This window comes from Calliphora vicina, chromosome 1, assembly GCF_958450345.1.
Source record: "Calliphora vicina chromosome 1, idCalVici1.1, whole genome shotgun sequence".
NCBI lineage: Eukaryota > Metazoa > Arthropoda > Insecta > Diptera > Calliphoridae > Calliphora > Calliphora vicina.
Window position 1 is genome coordinate 2440238 of NC_088780.1, and position 22033 is coordinate 2462270.

Here is a 22033-nt window from a genome sequence, read left to right on the forward strand (position 1 = left end):
TAAATGGTCTGTTCAATAACAAAAAACATTACGAATTTTTAGTAAAAAAACTATGTGAAAACAAAAACAACACTCGTATGCAGGGCTGCCAGATGAATTTGGGAAAAAATCGTCAATATCCCGATAAAAAAGAAAAAAGTCGTCATTTCGAATTTTAAAAATCGTCAAAAAAATCGGAAAATTAAAATGGTCGAGATTTCTAACAGGAATTTTACATTTCTATATAAAAAGTGAACCAAAACATCACATTTATCAAAAAACATTTCTTAAAATTGAAGTTTATAAATAAGGGATTACTAAAATAAAAAAGTAAATCTCAATTTAATTATAATATAAGGTTTCATTCAGAATTATTTTTTAAATAAAACATACATATAAAATAGAATTTAACGTCTAAATCTTTATTATGCCCCGGAAGAACAATCTCTGACATTACTTTTTAAAGATAATTTCATTAAAATATAGCAGTACGCTGTAGGTGGTCCATTCGGAAGGTAATAATGCCTGAGATTAAAGCATAAATTCGAGCTTGGCGGCTTCAATTGAATGGAATAATGTCATTATATTCTGAATAAATTTTGGCAAAATAGAAAAAGTTGCTTTAGAATTTTTCCGTTTTATTTCAGTAATTTATTTACAAAAATTGATTTAAAATCTAAAAATTTTAATAGACAAAATTCAAAATCTAAATATTCACGAACAAAATGAGAAAATTCTTTACTATTTCATAAAATAGTACCATATTTTCATAATGCAGAAAATCGTCATTTTCGAGAAAGAAATCGTCAAATCGTCAAATTGCTATTTTTGAAACCAAAAATCGTCAAAATGACGATAATTCGTCAAATCTGGCAGCTATGCTCGTATGTGTAACTTTTTTGAGTAATTTTTTTGTTTGAGTTTTTTTCGAGCTCTATGTTCTCTATGGTTTTTGTCATAGAGAACATAGAGCGGAAACTAGAAAAAAACTCAAACAAAAAAATTACTCAAAATAATCACACATACGAGTGTTGTTTTTGTTTTCACATAGTTTTTACTACTAATACATTCTCACCACTTAGGTTTTTGACAACTGAGTTAGGTCTTTGACAGCAGAGTTTCCGCTCTATGTCTATTTTCTATGGTTGTTGTTATTGAACATACCATAAATAAATAATAACATAACATACAATATTTTCAATTATAAACAATTAAGAAAGTATGATCGGTCAAGCCCGACCATATAATACCCTACATTAATTATGGACCGATCGTAACAAAATTTGGTGGCATGAATTTTGTATATATAAAACTTATTTGGAGCGCAATTTGTGGAGATACATTTATAAATTAAACATTTATGACCGACAAAATCCAATTTCGGAAGTACATTTGTATGGGGGCTAGGTGAAATAATGGACCGATTTCAGCCAATTTCAATAGGATTGGTCCTTGGGCCGAAAAAATAATATGTACCAAATTTTATCGAAATATCTTCAAAATAGCGACCTGTACTCTGAGCACAAGGTTTACATGGACACCCAGCCAACCAGATGGACGGACGGACATCGTTTAATCGAATCAGAAAGTGATTCTAAGTCGATCGGTATACTTTAAGGTGGGTGTTAGACTAATATTTTTGGGCGTTACAAACATCTGCACAAACGCATAATACCCTCCCCACTATGGTGGTGTAGGGTATAAAAATAATTAAATGTCAGTTGGGTTTTAAAGGCAGACAATTTTACAAGTGATTCTTTAGATATGCTGTTTATGTTATACATCGGGAAAAACAGTTGCTCAACCGGTATTGTATCGTTGGTCAAATTCTCCAAAATTTTGTATTTTTCTATATGTCCTTGTTGAGATGCCTTTCAAAAAATATAAAAACCTTATAAAAGTTCCTTAAGAAACTTTTTGTGGACTTAAGGAAAGACATTGTTTGAATTTTTTCATTTTTGCTTATGTGAAATTTCATGCCAATCGGAATTAGCCAGTTAAAATTGGCAGATTTATTGCAAAAAAAAATATTTTGATTCTCACTTGTGCTTTTCAAATGTTTAAAACCAAGAAAAAACAAAACCAAACTGAATGGATAGAAAGACGAGTGATAAAACTGTGTGTGTATGTGTGGGTGTGGTAGAAGAAAAATGAAAAAAAAGCTTTTCAAAGTTTTCATCATTGAAGGTTTGTGAATTAACTAGACAGAAAAACTGTTGGTGGTATGTTGTTGTCAATTAAGTGTTTCTGTAAAGCTTCATATTTTAGTGCAAACAGTGTTTCGTATCTGACGATTTTAATTAATTCCAATGTTGCAACTTAAATCATATTCATATTTTTGTTATCTTATTACGAAGGATTGCCGCATAAACAACATACAATTTATTACAACAAAATATACTTCCACATTTTTTGATGGCGACTATATAAAAATGAGATAAATAAGCGTTTCAGTTTTACATTTGACATCTCTGCCGACAAAATCCTGAAAGGCTAATGTTTCCTCTATTGATTTTTAAAACTTCAAACAGATCGGGCCTGTTGTTTATACGTCAACAATATTCAATGATAAACAGCAAAAAACTTTTTACGTAAGTGCAGTAAGGTGAAATCAACAACACAGCTGATTTTTATTTATCTATTTTGAAAGTGCTTGGGTTTTGTCAAACTGCATTTATTTTGAAAAAATATTAAATTTTATTTTCAAAGAAAAAAATTTTTAAATCAAAAAACATGAATGAAAATGTGAATAAAATGATTTCCTATAATGAAATTTGGATAAAGCACCATTAAACCGTTGCTCTTTTTCAAATATAATTTAAATTTAACGGCCGTTTTTTAGTTAATATGCAAAAATAACAAAAGCTTTGTATTTACATTGGTAACGGTTTTGTCAAAGATTATTTATTATTGCTAGATCATTAAAATTCACTTTAATTTTCCACCAATTAATTGCACTTTCTGATTTTGTACAAATCTGCCGGATAATATTCAAATGAAATAGGTATTTATACCAAAATAAAATTTGTTTATTTTTTATTTGACAAATTCAATTTAGACTAAAGCTATGCATTTGTCAGCAAGAAATATTGTGTTTGTTGTCGAAACGCTCTCACCTTACTTATTACATCATGGTAAGTGCCGACTACATTGTATTTAAATAATCCCAGTAAGCACCAAAACCCCAAAGATTCAAGCACGTGAACATTTTGTTTTTTTCAACTTGATTTCCAGTAAAAATGCTTATTGGGATACAATAATAAAAAAAGCATGAATTCAAATTTTGAAACGTCATTATACATATGTTTTTAATTAATAATTTGTTGTTTCAGTTGTATTTTCTATTTAAAAATAATGGAACCAAAATCGGAAGGTATGTATATATAGTTCGGAAGTACATATATGGACATATATTTATAAAAACAAAAGTTAATTTTAAATACATACGTTCATATTTTAAAACGTTTTTTGTTTTTGTGCAGAGAAAAAGATCGATCCCATTATTGTACATTTGGGTGACATGGGACGTTATCAATTTTGGTTTTGTATGTTGATATTTTTATCTAAATTTCCAACTGGTTGGGTGCAAGTAGGTCATGTATTCTTGGCCGCGCCAACAAATTACACTTGCGTTGATCCCGAAGGTGCTGATCCATGTGAGAAGGAGTGCAAAACGTCTGAATACGATCGTAGTGTTTTCGAAGAGACCATAGTAACACAGTTCGACCTGGAGTGTGGCTACAAGTCGTGGGTGAGTTTCTCACAGACCATGGTCATGTTCGGCATAATGCTAGGTAATATTATATTTGGAATATTGGCTGATAGGTAAGTGTGATGACAAGCCTTTTGCTTTTATATGCCCATTAAATGTACAATATTTGTATAACAAGATATGGACGTAGACCTTTGTTTGTAACTGCTTGTGTGCTACAACTGATCACGGGTGTAACGGTGAGTTTTGCTGAATGGTTTTGGTTCTATGTGCTGTTCAGATTTCTAGCTGGTTTATCTACCGGGGGTACCATGACAACCAGGTGAGTGAAAATTGTTCGGAGGTGTAATTATGTATTAATTAATTTAAAATGTTGCAGTTTTGTTCTCATAATGGAAATTATTGGAGTGAGTAAACGAGAGATCATATCCATACTGTATCAAATTCCCTTTAATTTGGGTCATGCTTCATTGCCTTTGCTCTCGTATTTTTTACGACACTGGAGGTGGTTCAATTTAAGTTATTCCTCATTCTCAGTTGTATATCTAATATACATATGGCTATGCATTGAATCGCCTCGATGGTTGTTCACGACCGGACGTCTCGAAGAGGCTATTCCATTACTGGAAAAAATCGCACGAGCTAATAAAATGCCTACTGAACGAATAAGGCCTGAAATCGAAGAGGCCTACCGAACCATGTCTTCTAAAGCCACTCCTAAGAAAGGCAATCTATTTGATTTATTTCGTTCGCCTAATCTGCGCAAGAAAACTATCATCATGGCCTATCAGTGGTTAAACGTTTGTGCTGTTTACTTCGGTGTCTCCCAATACATTTCCAAACTGGCTGGTAATATATTTTTAAATGTCGCCATAGGAGGCTTTCTCGGTATACCGGGCACCATAATCTGTGTCTTTATGACAAAATACTTGGGCCGTCGTCTCACTCTGATCATTTCTACTTTTATTAGTGCCGGCGGTTTATTGGTCATAGCTATGTTCCAGCATTTAAGTTCGATTCTAGTTGTGGCATTTGCTACTATTGGCTTGGTTGGTGCCGCCATAACGTTTCCCAATGTTTATCTTTATGCGGGTGAAATATTTCCCACTTTAGTGCGTTCGAATGGAGTAGGCATGTGCTCCTTTTTCGGACGCGTTGGTTCAATGTTGGCACCATTTATATCCGAGTTAGCAGAAGTGTATTATTTTCTACCCCCACTAATTTTTGGCACAGTTTCATTATTGGGTGGAATTTTAACATTTTTTCTGCCAGAAACTCGAGGATTTCCACTTCCTGAGACTATTGAGGATGGTGAAAAGTTCGGCAAAAAGGAACGCAACGAATAACCATTTTTATGTTTAAACAATTTGTAAACGGCAAAATATCTGGTATATATTTTTATTAAACAAACAAATTAATTTAAAAAATTTGTAAACTACTCGTATATTTTATGAAAATTATTTGAACAATTTGAGAAAATTAAAAAATTTTAATTAAAAAAACATTACTAAACAGCTATTTCCATCAAATATAGATTCGCGATTACTAATTTTTACACAACTAGGAAAGTTCCAAAAATATTAATTAATTTTATTTTAAAATTGCACTTTCAAACTGCAATTGATATTTACATAAGTAATTTAAGTCAAAACTTAAATATTTTTAAAATTAATATTTAAAATTGTTGAAAATTACATTTACCTGCACCATCATATTTGTAAACAAAAAATTAAACTAATTTGTTTTAAAATGTTAAATTGAAATATTTCAACTATTCAGATAAACTTTAATCTTTATGTTTCTTTAGAGTTAAAATATATGAGCTGATATTAATAAATTTTAATTAACATATTTGCGCTCGGCACTAAAAACTATAATAATTTTATCTTTTAAATTGTAACAAAGGGAAATATTATTTTCAGACCCTATAGTATGCAACTACATACCTACTTATTATTGTTATAATCATATTTTATTTGATTTGAGATCTCAATTATACGCAGTGATTGATTCCAACTACCAGTATTTATGATCGTATGAGATCGTATACTCTGCTAACAGTAGGAAAATATTTATATTAACAGAATTATATGTAAAATAAATTGAAATTGGAAACTAAATACTCATCTGATTTGATTGCACCCAACTTATGTTATCTACAATAAGTTTTAAGTTAACTAGTACAAATCATGGCCTAAAGGAGGACATTAAATATAAAATTACATATCGTTACCTTAATATAGAAAGGCCCTAACTCGTGATTTGTTTTTGGCTAAATATGATATATGAGCGGACCATTTATCGGAATAAACGAAAATCTGGACTTACAAAAAAAAACACGAGTTAGGGACCTTCTATATTACGGTAACGATATATTTCGTCTAGATAATTAATGAAATATACTCAAAAACGCCAACAGTTTTTCATCAACTCTGACGTCGACTACTTTGCGTTAATCATAAGATGAAAAGTAGCAATTTGAATAAAATTATATTAAAAAGACATTAAAGTGAAAAAAGCGCTGACTAGCAAAAATGTGACTTTAGGTTATACTTCTCAATTAAGTTGCATTTTTAGAGGTTATTAATTATTAGGCTAAGGTCACTTCACTCTATAAATTTATGAGCATTTCTCTATTCTATTTTACTGAATAATTTTCTTTTTTTAATTCAAAAGAAACAAAATTTGTATTTAACCATGACACATGGTATTTAACTATTTTTAGCCCCATTTTCTCAATCTTTGGTTATCGTTTTTCGTAACGATATACATACTTTCAATTAACATAATTTTTGTATGTCAGTATATCGTCAAGATAAAAATTAAAATACGCCGTATTTGCATTCTACTTAAAATAAAAAATGTTTTTAATTTTTAAGCTGAAAAACTCTTTTTATGAAAATCATTGGCTTAGTCGCCAAATATGATAAGTCCACTTTTTATGCAAATAGAGTTTTTAATGTAGAATGCTGGTGTAACTAAAAAAACACATACATAATTTACCAGGGTAAAGGCGATTCCAAAGTAACGGATATTCGTGCTATTGAATACACTCCAAATAGTGATATACATACATATATGTATTTTAAACTTCCATTCTTTGAAGATTGGAAAATTTTACATAAAAAAAAATAAATAAAAATATGGAAAAACTTTACCATAAAAAAAAACACCTAGAAAATACGAAGACTTACAATTTTCAAAATCAAGTTTACCCAAAGACCATCATACATTTTATGATGATTTACCTCACCTATGAATTGTTTTATTTATTTTTAATTCTTTTAATTTAAAAGTACAGACATGTTTTTTGTGCCTCCTATTTGCCGACTAAGTCAACGAAATAATGTACACACACACATATGTATGTATATAAACTTTTTAGGAAAATATTGTTTTCAATTTGTCGAATAACAAATTTTTTTTAAAAAAAAAAAAAACAACTTTTGAGAAAATGTTTTTCGCGATTTATTTTAGATCCATAAATTACCGGAAATATCATAATTAAGGATGTTTTAAATACAAAGATAATTTGTTATTTAGATAATAATGCAAATTCATTTGTTTTATATGACCACCCAAAAAGACCAGTCACAATTTATAATGATGATGAAATAATACAAAGAAACGCATTTTGAACTTCTAATTAGATACAAAAAAAAACGCTAAAAATAAGTTTTGACTTTTGAAATGGACATTGAAAATAAAATATAATGGTTTTTGTTATTTATATTTAACACTATTCTAAGGACCCAATTGATTTTAGTGCAACAGTAGCAACAAATATAAAGATCTAAAAAATGTCATTTCAATGTAATAAATTGCAACAGAGAGTTGCTGTCTATATGTGTGTGTGTGTGTTCTGCTCTAACGTAAAATGCAAAAACAATTGATGTCTATAGAAAACAAAATTCTAGTAATAAGAAGGGGACATGACATGTTTGTACAGATGTTCATACACACACACATATAATCTAGAGTTGTTTTTGAGTACGCATTACAGTTGTCAATTATTCGACTTAAATTTTAATCGACTCTTTTGACTTAAACGAATTTTATAATTTCCAAATTGAAATTCTTTGTTAAATAACAAAATAAATGTTAATAAATTACATATTTTGTACCCGATAACATTTAAATTCATGATTTAGCAAGGAGAAATTGAACCAAATCAGATAAAAGATTTTATATAAAATGAGGTGGGTATATACATATTTTCGACACACTATCACTTGTTATTTATATAAGTTATTTTATACAATTTAAGCATGGAATTAATAAACTCGAGTAGTCGAGTGGTCGATTATTCGAAAATTTTTGATCAAATGACATACGAATAAAATATTTATTTTTCTTCGAGTATTCGAATAATTTTTATTCGAATTACATCCCTAGTACATGTGCATATTATACACAGAGAAAAATATTAGAGTGTGTACATTATAATAACGAAGCAAACATTTAATAATACTTTGGAATCAAAATTATAATGACTTTAAATCAGTTCATAAAAAATTTAACATGAATTAATACGTTTATTGTTGCTGGTTTATCAGCATAAACCAGTGACTTCACATGGCTTCACAGCAAATAATCGAGAAGTGATTTAACACATGATCTTGAAGGCCAATTGACAAGACCATTTCTCGAAATCAACAAATCGATGGCTATCCTGTTGAAACCACATCACGTCTGGATCAATGTTAACCATATTTTCAAGCAAAAATCATTGATCATGGCGCTGTAACAATCTCCAGAGGTCCGGCTTCATTTTTTAAGAAATTAGGATGGAGTCTGTAGGGTCTGTGTGGATTGATATCTTTCCATATGCGACAATTTTGTTTATTAACAAACCTGTTGAGCCAAAAATGAGCCTCACTGAACACAATTTTGCGACAAGTCTATAACTGATTTTCAAAGTAAATTTGATTTGCCAGAGTATACTGATCATAAATATTAAAAAGTGAGCGCATTATGATAGTTCGTTTGACAGTTAAGACTTTCGTAAATTCTATCGTGCATAAAAAAACTATATCAATAATATATTTTACTCCTTATTCGTACGAATAAACGAGGAAATTTTAAAAATTAATCGATTACTCCAATGATAACTAAATTTAATATTAAAATATTATTCGATAAAAATTAAACTCGAAAAATTGACAACCCATATATCGATGGCTTAATATAGAAAGAACGTATCTTGTTTTTTCAAAATCGGGGTTTTTACATATTCTGGTAAATAGGCCTCCCTTAAAAAAAATCAGTTTCCTATGGTGACGAATAACAGATTTACAGTAATTTAAGAAAAAGCCCTAACTGATTTAAAAATTCGTTTGAAAGAAAAACACCTAACTCATTTAAAGTTGAATGCATATTTTTTGGATAATAAAACAAACAACTTTTCTAAAAATATTTTTTGATATAAAACAAATTTTTAGTGGTTTTTTTTCACTTTCACTTTCTGATATTATTGAGTTTTTTCCTTCTCCGGTAAAGTAACTAATAGTTGAGATACATTTCTATATTAAGCCATCGATATGTATGTGCTCATCTCCTTGATCTATATTGAATATGTTATTATTATATTATATATTTTGTGGAAAAAATAAAAAAAATAATCTAAAATATATCAGTTTTTCGCAGTGTAAAAATGTATGGTGCAAAAATAATAATAATAGTAAAAAATTAAAATATATACTACGTATGGATGGATGTACAAGTACAAGTACATACCGTCACCTAAAATGCAAAAGAGCCTATCAACACTTTTTTTAAATTTTAAAGAGAGACAAAAAACATAATAAAATTTAAAGTGTTATGGTTACAAATATGATTTTCTTTCTTCAATAAAGTCGTTAATTTTAAAAATAGAAAGCTAAATATTTTTGAAGACGAGTGCCTTGATGCGCTGTACCAATATCCAATTTTGAATTTTTTGATTGTTACGCCCTTTTGCATTTCAGGTGACAATACATATGTATGAATTTAACACAAATTTTAAAGGCTGGTTAAACGCGAAAGAGTGTTTCTCATTTGTGTGTTTAACACATTTGAGTTTTAGCAGCAGCAGCTAATGAAGCTTACCGTGCGACTATTTTGGTGAACGCTTATCAAGCTCAAGCTTAAACACAAAACCAAAAAAATAAATAAATAACAAAAACAAACAAACACACAATGTATGTATGCAATAGGTTTGTATGTACGAGTATATTTGTATGTAAACTGTGTACAATTTGTATGCGAAAAAATAAGCAAACAAATAAATAAATATCCAACGGCTGGAATGGACAATATCATTTATGGTCTACATTTTCTCAGTTCAGTTTTGAATCTTAAAACAACGGTTGCGGACGTTTATTGCCAGTGTCAACTAACTAATTTTAACGAACGAACAAATAAATTGTTGTAAAGTATTGAACAATTCGGTTCATCTGTTTTCTGTTCGGATGCAAACACAAAATAACAAACGCTATATTCTATTATATTTAAAACACAAGATAAATCGAAATCAAGTGCACCGACCGAAACCAAAACACACAGGGTTTTCTTTTTTAATTACGCGGGCACGTGCAAGGGTCCACCACTATTAATGAAGCGGTTGTGGTTTGCTACAAAACAAATAAAAAAAAAACAAATCAACCTAAAAAAAAATATAAAAAATAAAGGTGTCAACTAATGTTTTATGAAAGCAAATCATTCATTGATTTCAAGAAATACTTAATTTAAAATTATTTTTTTTTAGTTTTTTGAAAAGCATACGAAGTCAATCTTAACAGTTCCACAACATAATAAGTTTATTATATTATATATCTCAACTATAATTATTAATTATATTATTACGATACACTTTCGATCCAAAGTCGTAATTTCAACAAATAGATATCTATCTTATGTAGTAAAAATTAATCGGATTTAATTTTTACTACGGTTTCAATTTTTTACGATTTTAAAAATGTTATAGAAAGAAATAATAAATATTTGAAATATACTAAAACGTTGTACAACCGCCACTCACATTGTTGAAAACTTGTAAAGAATAGATTTTGAGGCAGTCTAGTTTAATTGTCAATTTTGCAAATTTTTGTAGATTTTCAAAGGTTCTCGTTAACCGAGTTTTATAACAAAAGTATAACAAAATTCTTCTCTGTCATCTTAAAATCAAATTCTGAATTGGAAATAATTTATTTTTTATTTCAGAACATCAAAACTATGTACTTTCTTCATTTTCTCCCCAAGTCACGCTGTCAATGGTTAAAACATTAATATCAACACACAACTAAAATAATACGTTATTGCAAGTAATATAAACAATTAAAAATTAGGACAAAATGCTATGGCGATTCGGCGTGTAACTTTTAAAGTACTTCACAAGATTTTGTCAGTTATTAAAACGAATTATTTACTATGCAATTGTGCAATTAACTCGAAATATGGATTTTTGAATTATGACGTTGTTGCATCAAATGAGCGATATGTAGTTTTGATATACAAAAGGCACCAAAGTGGATGGATTGAGAATTAAAAATTTATAAAATTTTTTATTACTTTTTAGATTGTCCTCGTTCATAGTAAATATGTGAGTGTAGGTATTACATCACAAAATATGTAGAGACAAAAAAAAAAAAAAAAAAACATAAAAAGCAATCACATACATGCACTCATACATATGTATGTATGTCTTTAAAAATCAACAAAAAGCGGGAAGTATTTTGGGCCATTTCTCTAATCAAAACATTTGAAATCATATTGGCAAAGAGTGTAGAAAAGACCGCACAATTATTCTGACAGAAAATACAAAATTTGCCAAATTAAAATAATTTTATTTCATGTCGTGGTGCTTTTTAAGAGAAAAATCGTAATTAAATTTTAATTACAATAACAAAATAAAATAAAAAATTAATTTCCACAATTAATTAATTAGTTTTAAAAATTTTAAGAAAATCACAACAAAATTCTAGCTACAAATGATTAAAAGTGACAAATTGTAAACAAATAATAAAAAAACGTGGTTTAAAAAAAAATTGCAATTTGTTTAAAGCAACGTCATTATTTTTTGTTATTGTTGTTGTTTATTCTCAATACGATAAGAAATCAAAACAAAACAAGCAAAAACAAAAAAACATAACGGCAAAAAATGTTAAAAAAAAACAATAAATAAAATACAAACTTATTTACACACACGAGATGAGGAGAAGCCATTGAAATAAATCGCAAAAGTGGGGAGAACTTTGTGATTAATTGTTGTATTGTTGATTTAATACAAACACACAAACAAATACTGGCACCATTGATAATAATTTTAAGAAATTTATTAAAGTATTGCTGTATTTTTTTAATATTGTATTTTAATCTCTAAAATACTAATTTGAAAACTATTATTTAATATTATTAACTCAGACAAAAGCATAATAAAAATAATATAAAAAAGTGCCGTAAGAAATGAAATCTATATGTAGTTTCATTCATTGTAATTAAATTTTAAAAATAGAATAGAAAATAAAAAAATAAATACACCAGACACAAACTCAAAGACATTCTCATTTATTGCACTAAAAATATCAACAACAACAACAACAACAACAAAAACAAAACACTTATAATGTCAATTAAACATAAATTTGATCATAAAAATGTGCAAAATGATGATGGCGATGAGGAGGTTGTTGAACTTTTGTCGGGATCACCACAAATACGAATTATTCCTAAAGCAGAAGGCCCCCCACAATATAAAGACAATTTAATGGCAAGTGAGTACAAGTAAATACAAATATGTAGAATTAAATAAATACTGATTATGCAAAGTTATTTTAATTAATGCTAAATTTATGCGGCAAGTATTTAATTTGTATGTTAAAAATGTGTATCTATAGAAATTCAAATATTCAATATCGATTAAAAAAAAAACTATTCAACAAAGTAAAAATGTATTTGCAAAATCTTCTTTCTCTTGCACTTAAACTTGATTTATAAAAATTGATAAGCTAAACACGAATTTTCAAAGAGATTGTTTGTATCGCACCACGTTTCTTGATTTATCGTTTTAAGCTCATATTTAGGTTTTTATTCGGTAACCTGTTTAGAATTTTTGACTAAATGCACACATGTTGCGGACCTAAGCTTAAAATTGTTCAAAGCACAAAAATCGTTATTAAATTTTTTTATTTTCAACTTGTTTTCAAATTTGTATTTTTGAATGCATAATTTTGAGTTTCAATCTAGAAGAAATTATTAAAACTACAATTATTTCAAGATTACTTAGGGTCATTCGAATAAAAATTATTCGAATTCGAGAAAAATAAAATAATGGTATTCTTTGAATTATTACAGAGTAATTATAATAAATGAATTAAATTAAATTTTTCAATTTAGAATGAAAAATTATTTGTTCAATATTTGTCGCAGACTTGACTTAATTTATTTTTAAGCTAAAATTAAAAAAAAAAATAATTTATATAAATAAAAATATCCAAACGAAACAAAGCTATTAATTCGAAATGTTAAACAATGATGTCTATTATTGTAAAATTTTATTAGAAACTAATTTCTACTCATATTTTGGATCAAAACTCCAAGATAACTTAGTTAAAACATTACAACATTGTGACTAGTTAATATTAGGAAGGAATAAGAAAGTACGAATATCTGTTCAATCTATTAATCTATTTTTTCCATAGATAGTCATAGAGTGATTTTGGTGCCAAAAAGTAAATTTTTCAAACTCTCAATTTCGAAAATCAAATGATGCAGTTTTGTAGAGAAATGTTTAAATATGAAATGTGCATTTATAATTTTAAGAAAAATTTAATTTTATTTTTAAAAAATTTAAGTCAAGTCCATGCAAGGGTGTTAAACAAAAATTTACTCATATTTTCAAGCAATTCAGTGGTTTATATATCTATAATTTTCCTAATAATACCATTTACCTTTAACATATTTGAAAAATATAACATAACAAAAAAATTATGGGGATATCATAAAGATATTGTATAGCGCGCCATACAAATTAACTGAGAGCCTTGCTTATACGGTTGAAAAATACTTTGACATCTAAATTCTAAAAACTTTTGATCAATAATTTTTATTAAATGTGTAAAAAAAGTCATATAATTAAAATGTTTGTACTTTACTTCATTGTTAACAATCAAATTATTGGAAATATTCTGGTTTTCAATATATTTTCTTAAATTATTCAAATAATACTTTAACTCGTTATGCGATGAAATTTTAAAAATTTATCAATTACTCAAATTATAAAAATAACCGATAAACTTTTATTGGATCACAATTAAAATCGAATAATTAACAGCTCTTTCTTAAGTATTTAACAGAACAATATAAGTTGGTTGCTCACAGTTGTAAAATATGGAATATGAAAATGCAATTTTCCAACACTATTGAAACTAGTTGATTTTGTATAAATTATTACAGATTACCTTTTTTATATTTTTGAACCGAAAAAATATTGTTATATGTACTATTTATAACCTTGACATGAACAAAAATGCTCCATAATATGGACATGTGACTAAAACCATAAAATTATCAAAAACAATCACATTATGATTGAGCTGTAATCATAATATGGTTGGGCTCAACCATAATATGATCATTAGGCTACAAGCATAAAATGATCAAAAACAATATTATGATTGAGCTGGTGGTATCATAATATGGTTGGGCTCAAATATAATATTATTATAACAGCTATAAAGTTTTTACATAATTATATTATGATTGAGATGGAATCATATTATGGTTGTTCTACTAATATGATATGATCGTTGAACAATAATATGTTTATATGTTTACACATGATAATATTATGCTTAAATAGAACCATATTATGATATTTTATGATGCTAACTACATATTAGTAATATTATGGTCATATAACAACCATAATAGAATCATATTATCATTTTTATCGCATGTATTGCACTCTGAACACAGAATTGTATAACGCATTGAATGTTCTTGAAGTATCTGAAATTTAAAGTGACTGACTTGATGTTACTTTAAATGCATTTGCTTAGTCTGTGGTCACTGAACACGAAAATTATTGTTTTGTCGTAATTATTGTTCAGTTCAAAACCAAACCAACTGATTTATCAAAAAGTGAAAAATATGCTCTTAAGCGTGAAATATTCAAAATATGCAAAATTATAGTATTAAGGGTAACAAAAACAAAATATCCAAAAATATGCTTTAACAACACGATGTTACTATTGCTGAATTTTGTTTTGAAATCCATAAATATTATGGAATTTTATTTTATAATAAAATCATTACAATAATCTTCACATTTTTTAGTAAACCACAAAAGATTAACATATAAAATGTAATAAAAATCAAAACTCAAAATAAATATATATAATAGTATGTAGTTAAAAAATAAAAGAGTACGTGAAATTTGTTGACACATTCTTAAATTAAATCTTAATTTAACTTTATTTGAAAAAGAAAAACTCAAAAAGACATTAATATGTGTTCGTTCTCCCATTTATTTAGATGCCATTAAATATATTTTTAATTCAAGGCCATTGATAAAAATAATAGGTTGTTACTCGTATAAACGGGAAAACAATAAAGCAGCAATCTTAAGTGCTGATCATAAATTCAGTGTAATTTTTATAAGAAAATTTTATTAAATTTTTGTCAAGTGCTATAAAATTGAATTAATACAATAAACGAAATACCTACTACAAGTAATGTTAGTTGTTTTGTTGATATGCAACATAACATACATAGGTATTCATATATTTATTTATATTGTAAAAATAATAAAAAATAAATAAATTAAAATAAAACATTACATAAACTTGTATTTTATTGTAAAATTTCCCAGTATCCTGTAAAAACTCTACTTCAGTTCAAAATGAAAAAAAAAGAATAATCGAGTCCAAAATGTAAAGTGAAATTAATACTACATTTTGATTTTTTGGACGTATATTAGGTTCGATTCGGTTTCAGCCTAAAAAACTGGTTCTATCGAAATTTCCTTATTTGTTTTTAAAAGCTTTATTTACTCCTGATATTAAAGCATGTCAATTGCCCATTTTAAAATAAATTATCCTTAAAAAAAATGATTTTGCAACCATCTTTATTAAATTCCCTGGACTATTGAAATACGTTTACTGTTTTATTTGATAAACATATTGCAAATACTAAATTTTCTATATAAATTTTTACCCGAAACTGTTATTATTTTATTAAAACGGAATTCTAGTAAATAATTTGCAGTTATTGTTGGATACTGCTGCTACAAGCAGTGAGTTAGTTAATTTTTTTTCTTTGAATGAAAACACTGAGTCATAGCTGTGCAAATGGTGTAGGGTGTTATGACATGTCATTGGTAAACTAAGTTTCCCACATAAATAACATAATAGCAGTTCTTTAATATTTGAATTCAACGTATGTATATGATTTTTTTAACTAAGTATTTATTGTGCATGTAAGTATGTACGTATGTACTAAATATTACTCATACAATTTAATACTGTAATATAATCGTAAATTACACACATTTGAATTTTTGTCGGTGTAGCTCCTCAATCTTAATCTTGTTCATGTTAAAACAAACAATGACAAAGACAACAACTAATAGAAAGGAAAAAAAAAATGATATTATTTGATTTTGTTTGATTACATCAAATTGACCACAACAACAAGATCAACCAAAAACATGTATGGATGGATGGATGTAGTTATTGTATGTATGAATGCATGTACTGTACTGTACTACCCCAACAAATTCACAATCAACCGGCATCAGTTGTAAACATCTCAACCAACTCATTTCATTCCATCCCATTTCATCGCATCGCATCACATTTCAATCATCTTCATCACCACTTAAATTCAATTTAATCAATTACTTTTTTATACACAACAAATAACAACAACTACTACAATAACAATAATAATAACAACAACAGCAACAACAATAACAATAATCCATTTGAGACAATAATACGGTCAGCGACTGTTGGTTTTATGTACGAATAGATAGATAACTACTCAACACTCACATTCATATCAATGTAAATATGTGTGTACGAGTATGTTAATATGTATGTTTGTATAAATTATGTATAAATACTTATACTTACGTATGTATGTATGTATGTTTGTATCGAAATTTGTATATTAATTTTTTGGTTTTTGTTGAGGGTGGTGAGTAGTACATTGTTTTGAACCGTAGTGACACATTATAATGATATTTTGTAACAGTAATTTAAAAGAATTTATTCGCTTAAATATGCATATGTATGTATATTAGGGGTAGCCCTAATATGTATTGCCTCCTTTTCACATCTCATTTTTCTTAATAATAATTTTTTTTGAAGAAACTTCAATAACTAACAACACTACCTTCTTTCCACTTTCAAGTATGAGCAACTTTTAGGAAAACTCAAAGAACTAAATTTTACTGCTTTCTTTTCACTTCTAATTTTTCTTAATAAGAGACTTTTTTTGGAAAAGCTTGAAGAGCTAAAGTCAAGCTAGTATTTAATAAATCATATATGTTTGCAACATTTTAGACCGAATTTAACCTAATATTCGGCCAAAAAAAATTATTCGGACTAATCCGAAATAAAAAGAAAGATTACAGAATTTAAAGTTCTCCAGAATATTAAAATTCGTTTTAGTTTGGCTTTAAAAAGTTCATATTGTTACGAAATTGAATTAATGGTTTGAATTTAATGGTCTGTAATGGCTGCTTGCAATATTCATCATGTTTATAAACACTTCCAGTGCTCGAAACATCTACTAATCAACAATGTTGATATCACGCTGTTATTAACATTGTTTATAAGTATAACAACATTAAATGTTATAGCTGCTAATATTAACATTAAAACTGATAAAAGCTCTAAAGCAACTAGAAGATGACACTGTGTGTATAAATAGTAATAGCTAGTTGCATAAAGAGTCAGTGTATTGTAGGCGCTGTTAGACTTAACATCATCAGTGTGTATTAAAAGAGAGTTACTATTTAAACTGTTGTGTTTAAAGGAAATAAACCACCGTTTTTAAAAGGTTAAAACGTAACAACGTAATAGATGTGTAGTTATAATAAAACTGTTAATAACTTTAACTCTGTAAGTCAGATTTTAAAGTGTTTTTAGAAATCCGTTTCTCATTACAACAAGATATAGAATCATAGAAAATCATCCTTGAACAAAGGATAAAATTCTGAATAAACAGTTATCTCGTACCTATAAAAATTTCAAAATGTAAAAAAGACCGATTTTTTTTAATTTTTTCCCAAAAAAGTCCCTATATTTTTTCTTTTGTAGAAAAAAAATTTAATGCAAAAGCGTGTAAAGTAAAACTTGGTTTTTTTAAGCAGACCTAGTCGCTACCAGACCTATCCAAATTTAAAATTTAAAAAAATTAGATTTGAGTAAAAAATTCTAAAAAGGCAAAGCTACGAAAAGGCTCCACATACACGGTAAATAACGACACAGTAATCAATTTTCTAAAAAAAATGCTCAGCCGTTTTAGGAATTTCGGTATTTGAAAACAAAAAATGTCAAAAATTATAATGCTGTTGATTTAATCATATTTGGATCTACAATATTTCCTAATTTTATTATAACAACTTTAACCGTTAAAATGTTACGTTAATTAAAATTTTATATTTTTGTTCATTGAAAATCCCTATATTATAATTTTTTTAGTTAAGGTAAATGACGTCCGAAAAATTCATAAAATTATTTAATTTCACTAAACTGTTAATTTTCAAGTCCTAGGTAATTCACCAATAAAAACTACTTATACAAAAAGCTTATATTTATTCATCAGGAGCTCCACAAACTTACACCATATTTTTCATTTAACATAATGCACCCTTCGACCAAGAAATTAAAACTTTGTCCCACTGTAAAAAAAATTCAGACCAGCCGTACTATAACTTTATTCTATAAAAATGATCTACTTAACATGCTCTTTTAGAATTATAGGGTCGTTATTCTGTTCCAAAAATGCTGTTGGACAGTGTTATTATATTCAAAAGCTAAAATATATGTATGTACTACTTATATATTAGCTTCAAATCCACCTGAAGTATAAGTAATTTTTAATTTTGCTATATAAAATAACACTCATACGCATTTTGTACCTTCGCCACCTTTCACATTTACATACTACATTTTTTATATTTTAGAACACTCATACGCCTTCAATAAAAAACAAATCAAACAAAATCATATCCAATCCAATCCAATACATTTGTACATATTTTCTTATTTATGTGTGTGAAAACTCGTTCAATAATCTTTTATTACAAAAAAAAGAAGAAAAACAAATACAAAATACAGTTTTTATATGAATAATTATAATGACCCTGAATTTAAAGGTTATTTTTTATTGCTCACTATTAAACTACTTGTAACCTTTGTGGTAAATGTGATTAAAACACAAAGCGGAAAAAACAAACTGTTTATTCTGTATTAAAGATAGGTTAAAAAGCAATGACCGTAACACAATTATAAATAAATAAAATTGAAGAAACTGCAAATATTTCTTATTCTTTCGCACACATTTTTAAAAGTCATAACTTTAATATCAAAAACCTTAGCTAATGCTGCTGTAACCACCCACACACAAACAAACGTGAGAAGAAAATACACATTGACAATTAAAACAAAACCAAAAAGAAAAAAAACAGAAAAAGTAAACATTTCTTGTTTGCTAAACAATTTTGATTTAAACATCTGCTCAGCTGAAAACACATGTGGACACATCATATGTAATTGACGGACAACTAAATGCAGCAGCATTTTTTCATCTCATGTTTTATGACGTTTTAACGTAGTCAGTCGTTTGTTTTTTTTTTATTTGTTTTCGTATTTTCTACATCATGCAACCAATAAGTTGTTGAAAATGCCGGTATTCTCTCAAATTAACAGCGGACGTGGCGCTAATCAGTAGGAATTCCGATATGCAACAGCTAAACAAATTAAATTAGTACACTGCCACTTTGAATTGGCTTATCATCGCATCTTGTCTAATGAGAATAACAAATAAACAGTGACAACAACAACAATAACAACAACAAAACATCATATGTAAGAGAAATTTTCATTTTAATTTATTAAGAGAAATCTTTTGCTAGGAAGCTACAGAGAGTTAAAAACACTCACATTGTTCATGTGTGTAGTGTTTATGTTATTTTTTTTTTAAATATTTCTCTGTTATTTGAGATTTATGTGAAATTTAACAATCAACCGCCTGTTGTACTAGCAGAAAGTTAGTTACACTTGCAAAAATATTATTTTGTACGAATTTAACATAGAAATGTGTATAGAAATTTCAAAAATCTAAAGTTTTTGATAAAAATAAAAATTTTAAAAACAACCCAAACATAAAATCTTTTGGTTGCTATCTATTAGAAATGTTTTTTAAAAAAATTTATAAAAATTTGTTATCAAAAACTATATATCTTCGAAATATAGTTTCAAATCGAATTTGCTTTATTAATCTTCATTTAGCATTTATTAAAATAAATTAATTTTTTCAAAATGTAAAATTAAATTTTTTTTTTGTTTCAAGTTGTAATGACCGACATTTTTTTATAAGTATATTTCTACGGGCTCTTCGTACGAAACTTCATTATACCCTACACCACCATAGTGGGGAGGGTATTATGCGTTTGTGCAGATGTGTGTAACGCCCAAAAATATTGGTCTAACACCCACCTTAAAGTATACCGATCGACTTAGAATCACTTTCTGAGTCGATTAATGGATGTCCGTCTGTCCGTCCGTCCGTCCGTCTGGCTGGCTGGCTGGTTGGTTGGTTGGCTGTCCATGTAAACCTTGTGCGCAGAGTACAGGTCGCAATTTTGAAGATATTTCGATAAAATTTGGTACATATAATTTTTTTGGCCCAAGGACGAAGCCTGTTGAAACTGGCTGAAATCGGTCCATTATTTCACCTAGCCTCCATACAAATGTCCTCTCGAAATTGGACTTTATCGGTCATAAATGTTTAATTTATATATGTATCTACACAGATTTCGCTCCAAATAAGTTTTATATATACAAAATTCATGTCACCAAATTTTGTTACGATCGGTCCATAATTAGTCATAGCTCCCATATAGACCCGCTTCCGAAAATCACTTTAACGTGCTTAAATCACTTAAAAATTCAACATAAATATCTTTCACATAGACATAAATCACACGACCTAATTTCATGGTGATCGGTCCATAATTGGTCATAGCCACCATATAAGGCCCACTTCCGAAAATCACTCACGAATATAAATTATTGATATTTTAAAAGAAAAATATTTTTACTCATTTACTTGGTGTAGGGTATTATATGGTCGGGCTTGACCGACCATACTTTCTTACTTGTTTTTATATAAGTTTAGCGCGCTGAACAAAAACATATCGATCAGTTTTCGAGATATTTGCTCTTTTTCTTCAATTTTATCTCAAAAACGTGAAATTTAATTGCAAATGTTAGAACATGTTGATGGTTTTAAAATCTATGGATGTTGAGCTCTTAACTGAATACCATTTCCTGTTTGTGCGGTTCAGAAGTGGTAATTTTGACAAGGAAAACAAAGATCTACCACGCCAGCAAGAAAAGTTTGAAGACCCAGAATGAAGATTTTTGTACAACTCAATAAGAGCTTGCAAAATCATTTTGAGCTACTCAAGCAGCAATTTCAAAATGTTAGCACGCAACAGAATTCATCCAACAGCAGGGAAATTGGGTACCATACAAATTGAAAGGCACCGAATCATTACTTGTGATTAAAAATAACGAGATCGTATGTAAAGCCCGGCTAACAAAGCCAAATATCGATGGCGGCAAGATAATGCTCTGTATTTGGTGGGAGCAAAAGGATTCTATATATTATGATCTGCTGAAATCTGAACAGACCATCACAGGGAACCTGTACCGAACACAACTTATTCGTTTGAAGCGAGCATTGATTAAAAACATCCAGAATATGCGGCCAGACATGAAACCGTAATATTTCATTATAACAACGCTCGGCCACATGTTGCTAAACCTGTTAAAAAGTATTTAGAATGAAGTGGTTGGAAAGTTTTTCCTCACACGTCTATCAATACAGAACGTTTCACTTTGAAAGAGAGTATCAAATATTAGCTTGATTCGTTCTTGTGCTCAAAAGATGAGCATTTCTGAAGTATAGGGTTTTTAGTGAAAACTTTACAAATGAAAAATATCTGGAAAACTGATCGTACGATTTTAAAACATTTGCCATATTATTGATCAGCATATCAAAATTACTATGTAAAAAAAGCTAAAAAATTCTATTTTTAATTTTTGTAAATTTTATAAGAATTAATCC

At 28.2% G+C, this 22033-nt stretch overlaps 2 protein-coding genes across 2 annotated transcripts in view; one reads left to right on the plus strand and one right to left on the minus strand.

The window, feature by feature from the left end:
- Window positions 1-22033, minus strand: part of Fer2 (48 related 2) — a 62478-nt gene that overhangs the window by 19855 nt on the left and 20590 nt on the right. The gene's annotated exons all lie outside the window — the stretch shown is intronic.
- On the plus strand, window positions 3273-5120 carry LOC135964050 (organic cation transporter protein). Its single transcript, XM_065516106.1, has 4 exons — window positions 3273-3352; window positions 3462-3804; window positions 3870-4013; window positions 4071-5120. Exons 1-4 carry the CDS (start codon window positions 3334-3336, stop codon window positions 5035-5037), a joined length of 1473 nt encoding a protein of 490 aa, XP_065372178.1. The 5' UTR covers window positions 3273-3333; the 3' UTR covers window positions 5038-5120.

Excerpts from the sequence above, each read along its gene's own strand:
- LOC135964050 (XM_065516106.1), top strand. Across the intron at positions 3,805-3,869 it reads TTTGGAATATTGGCTGATAG|ATATGGACGTAGACCTTTGT; the intron begins GTAAGTGTGATG and ends TTGTATAACAAG. Across the intron at positions 4,014-4,070 it reads GGGGGTACCATGACAACCAG|TTTTGTTCTCATAATGGAAA; the intron begins GTGAGTGAAAAT and ends AAAATGTTGCAG.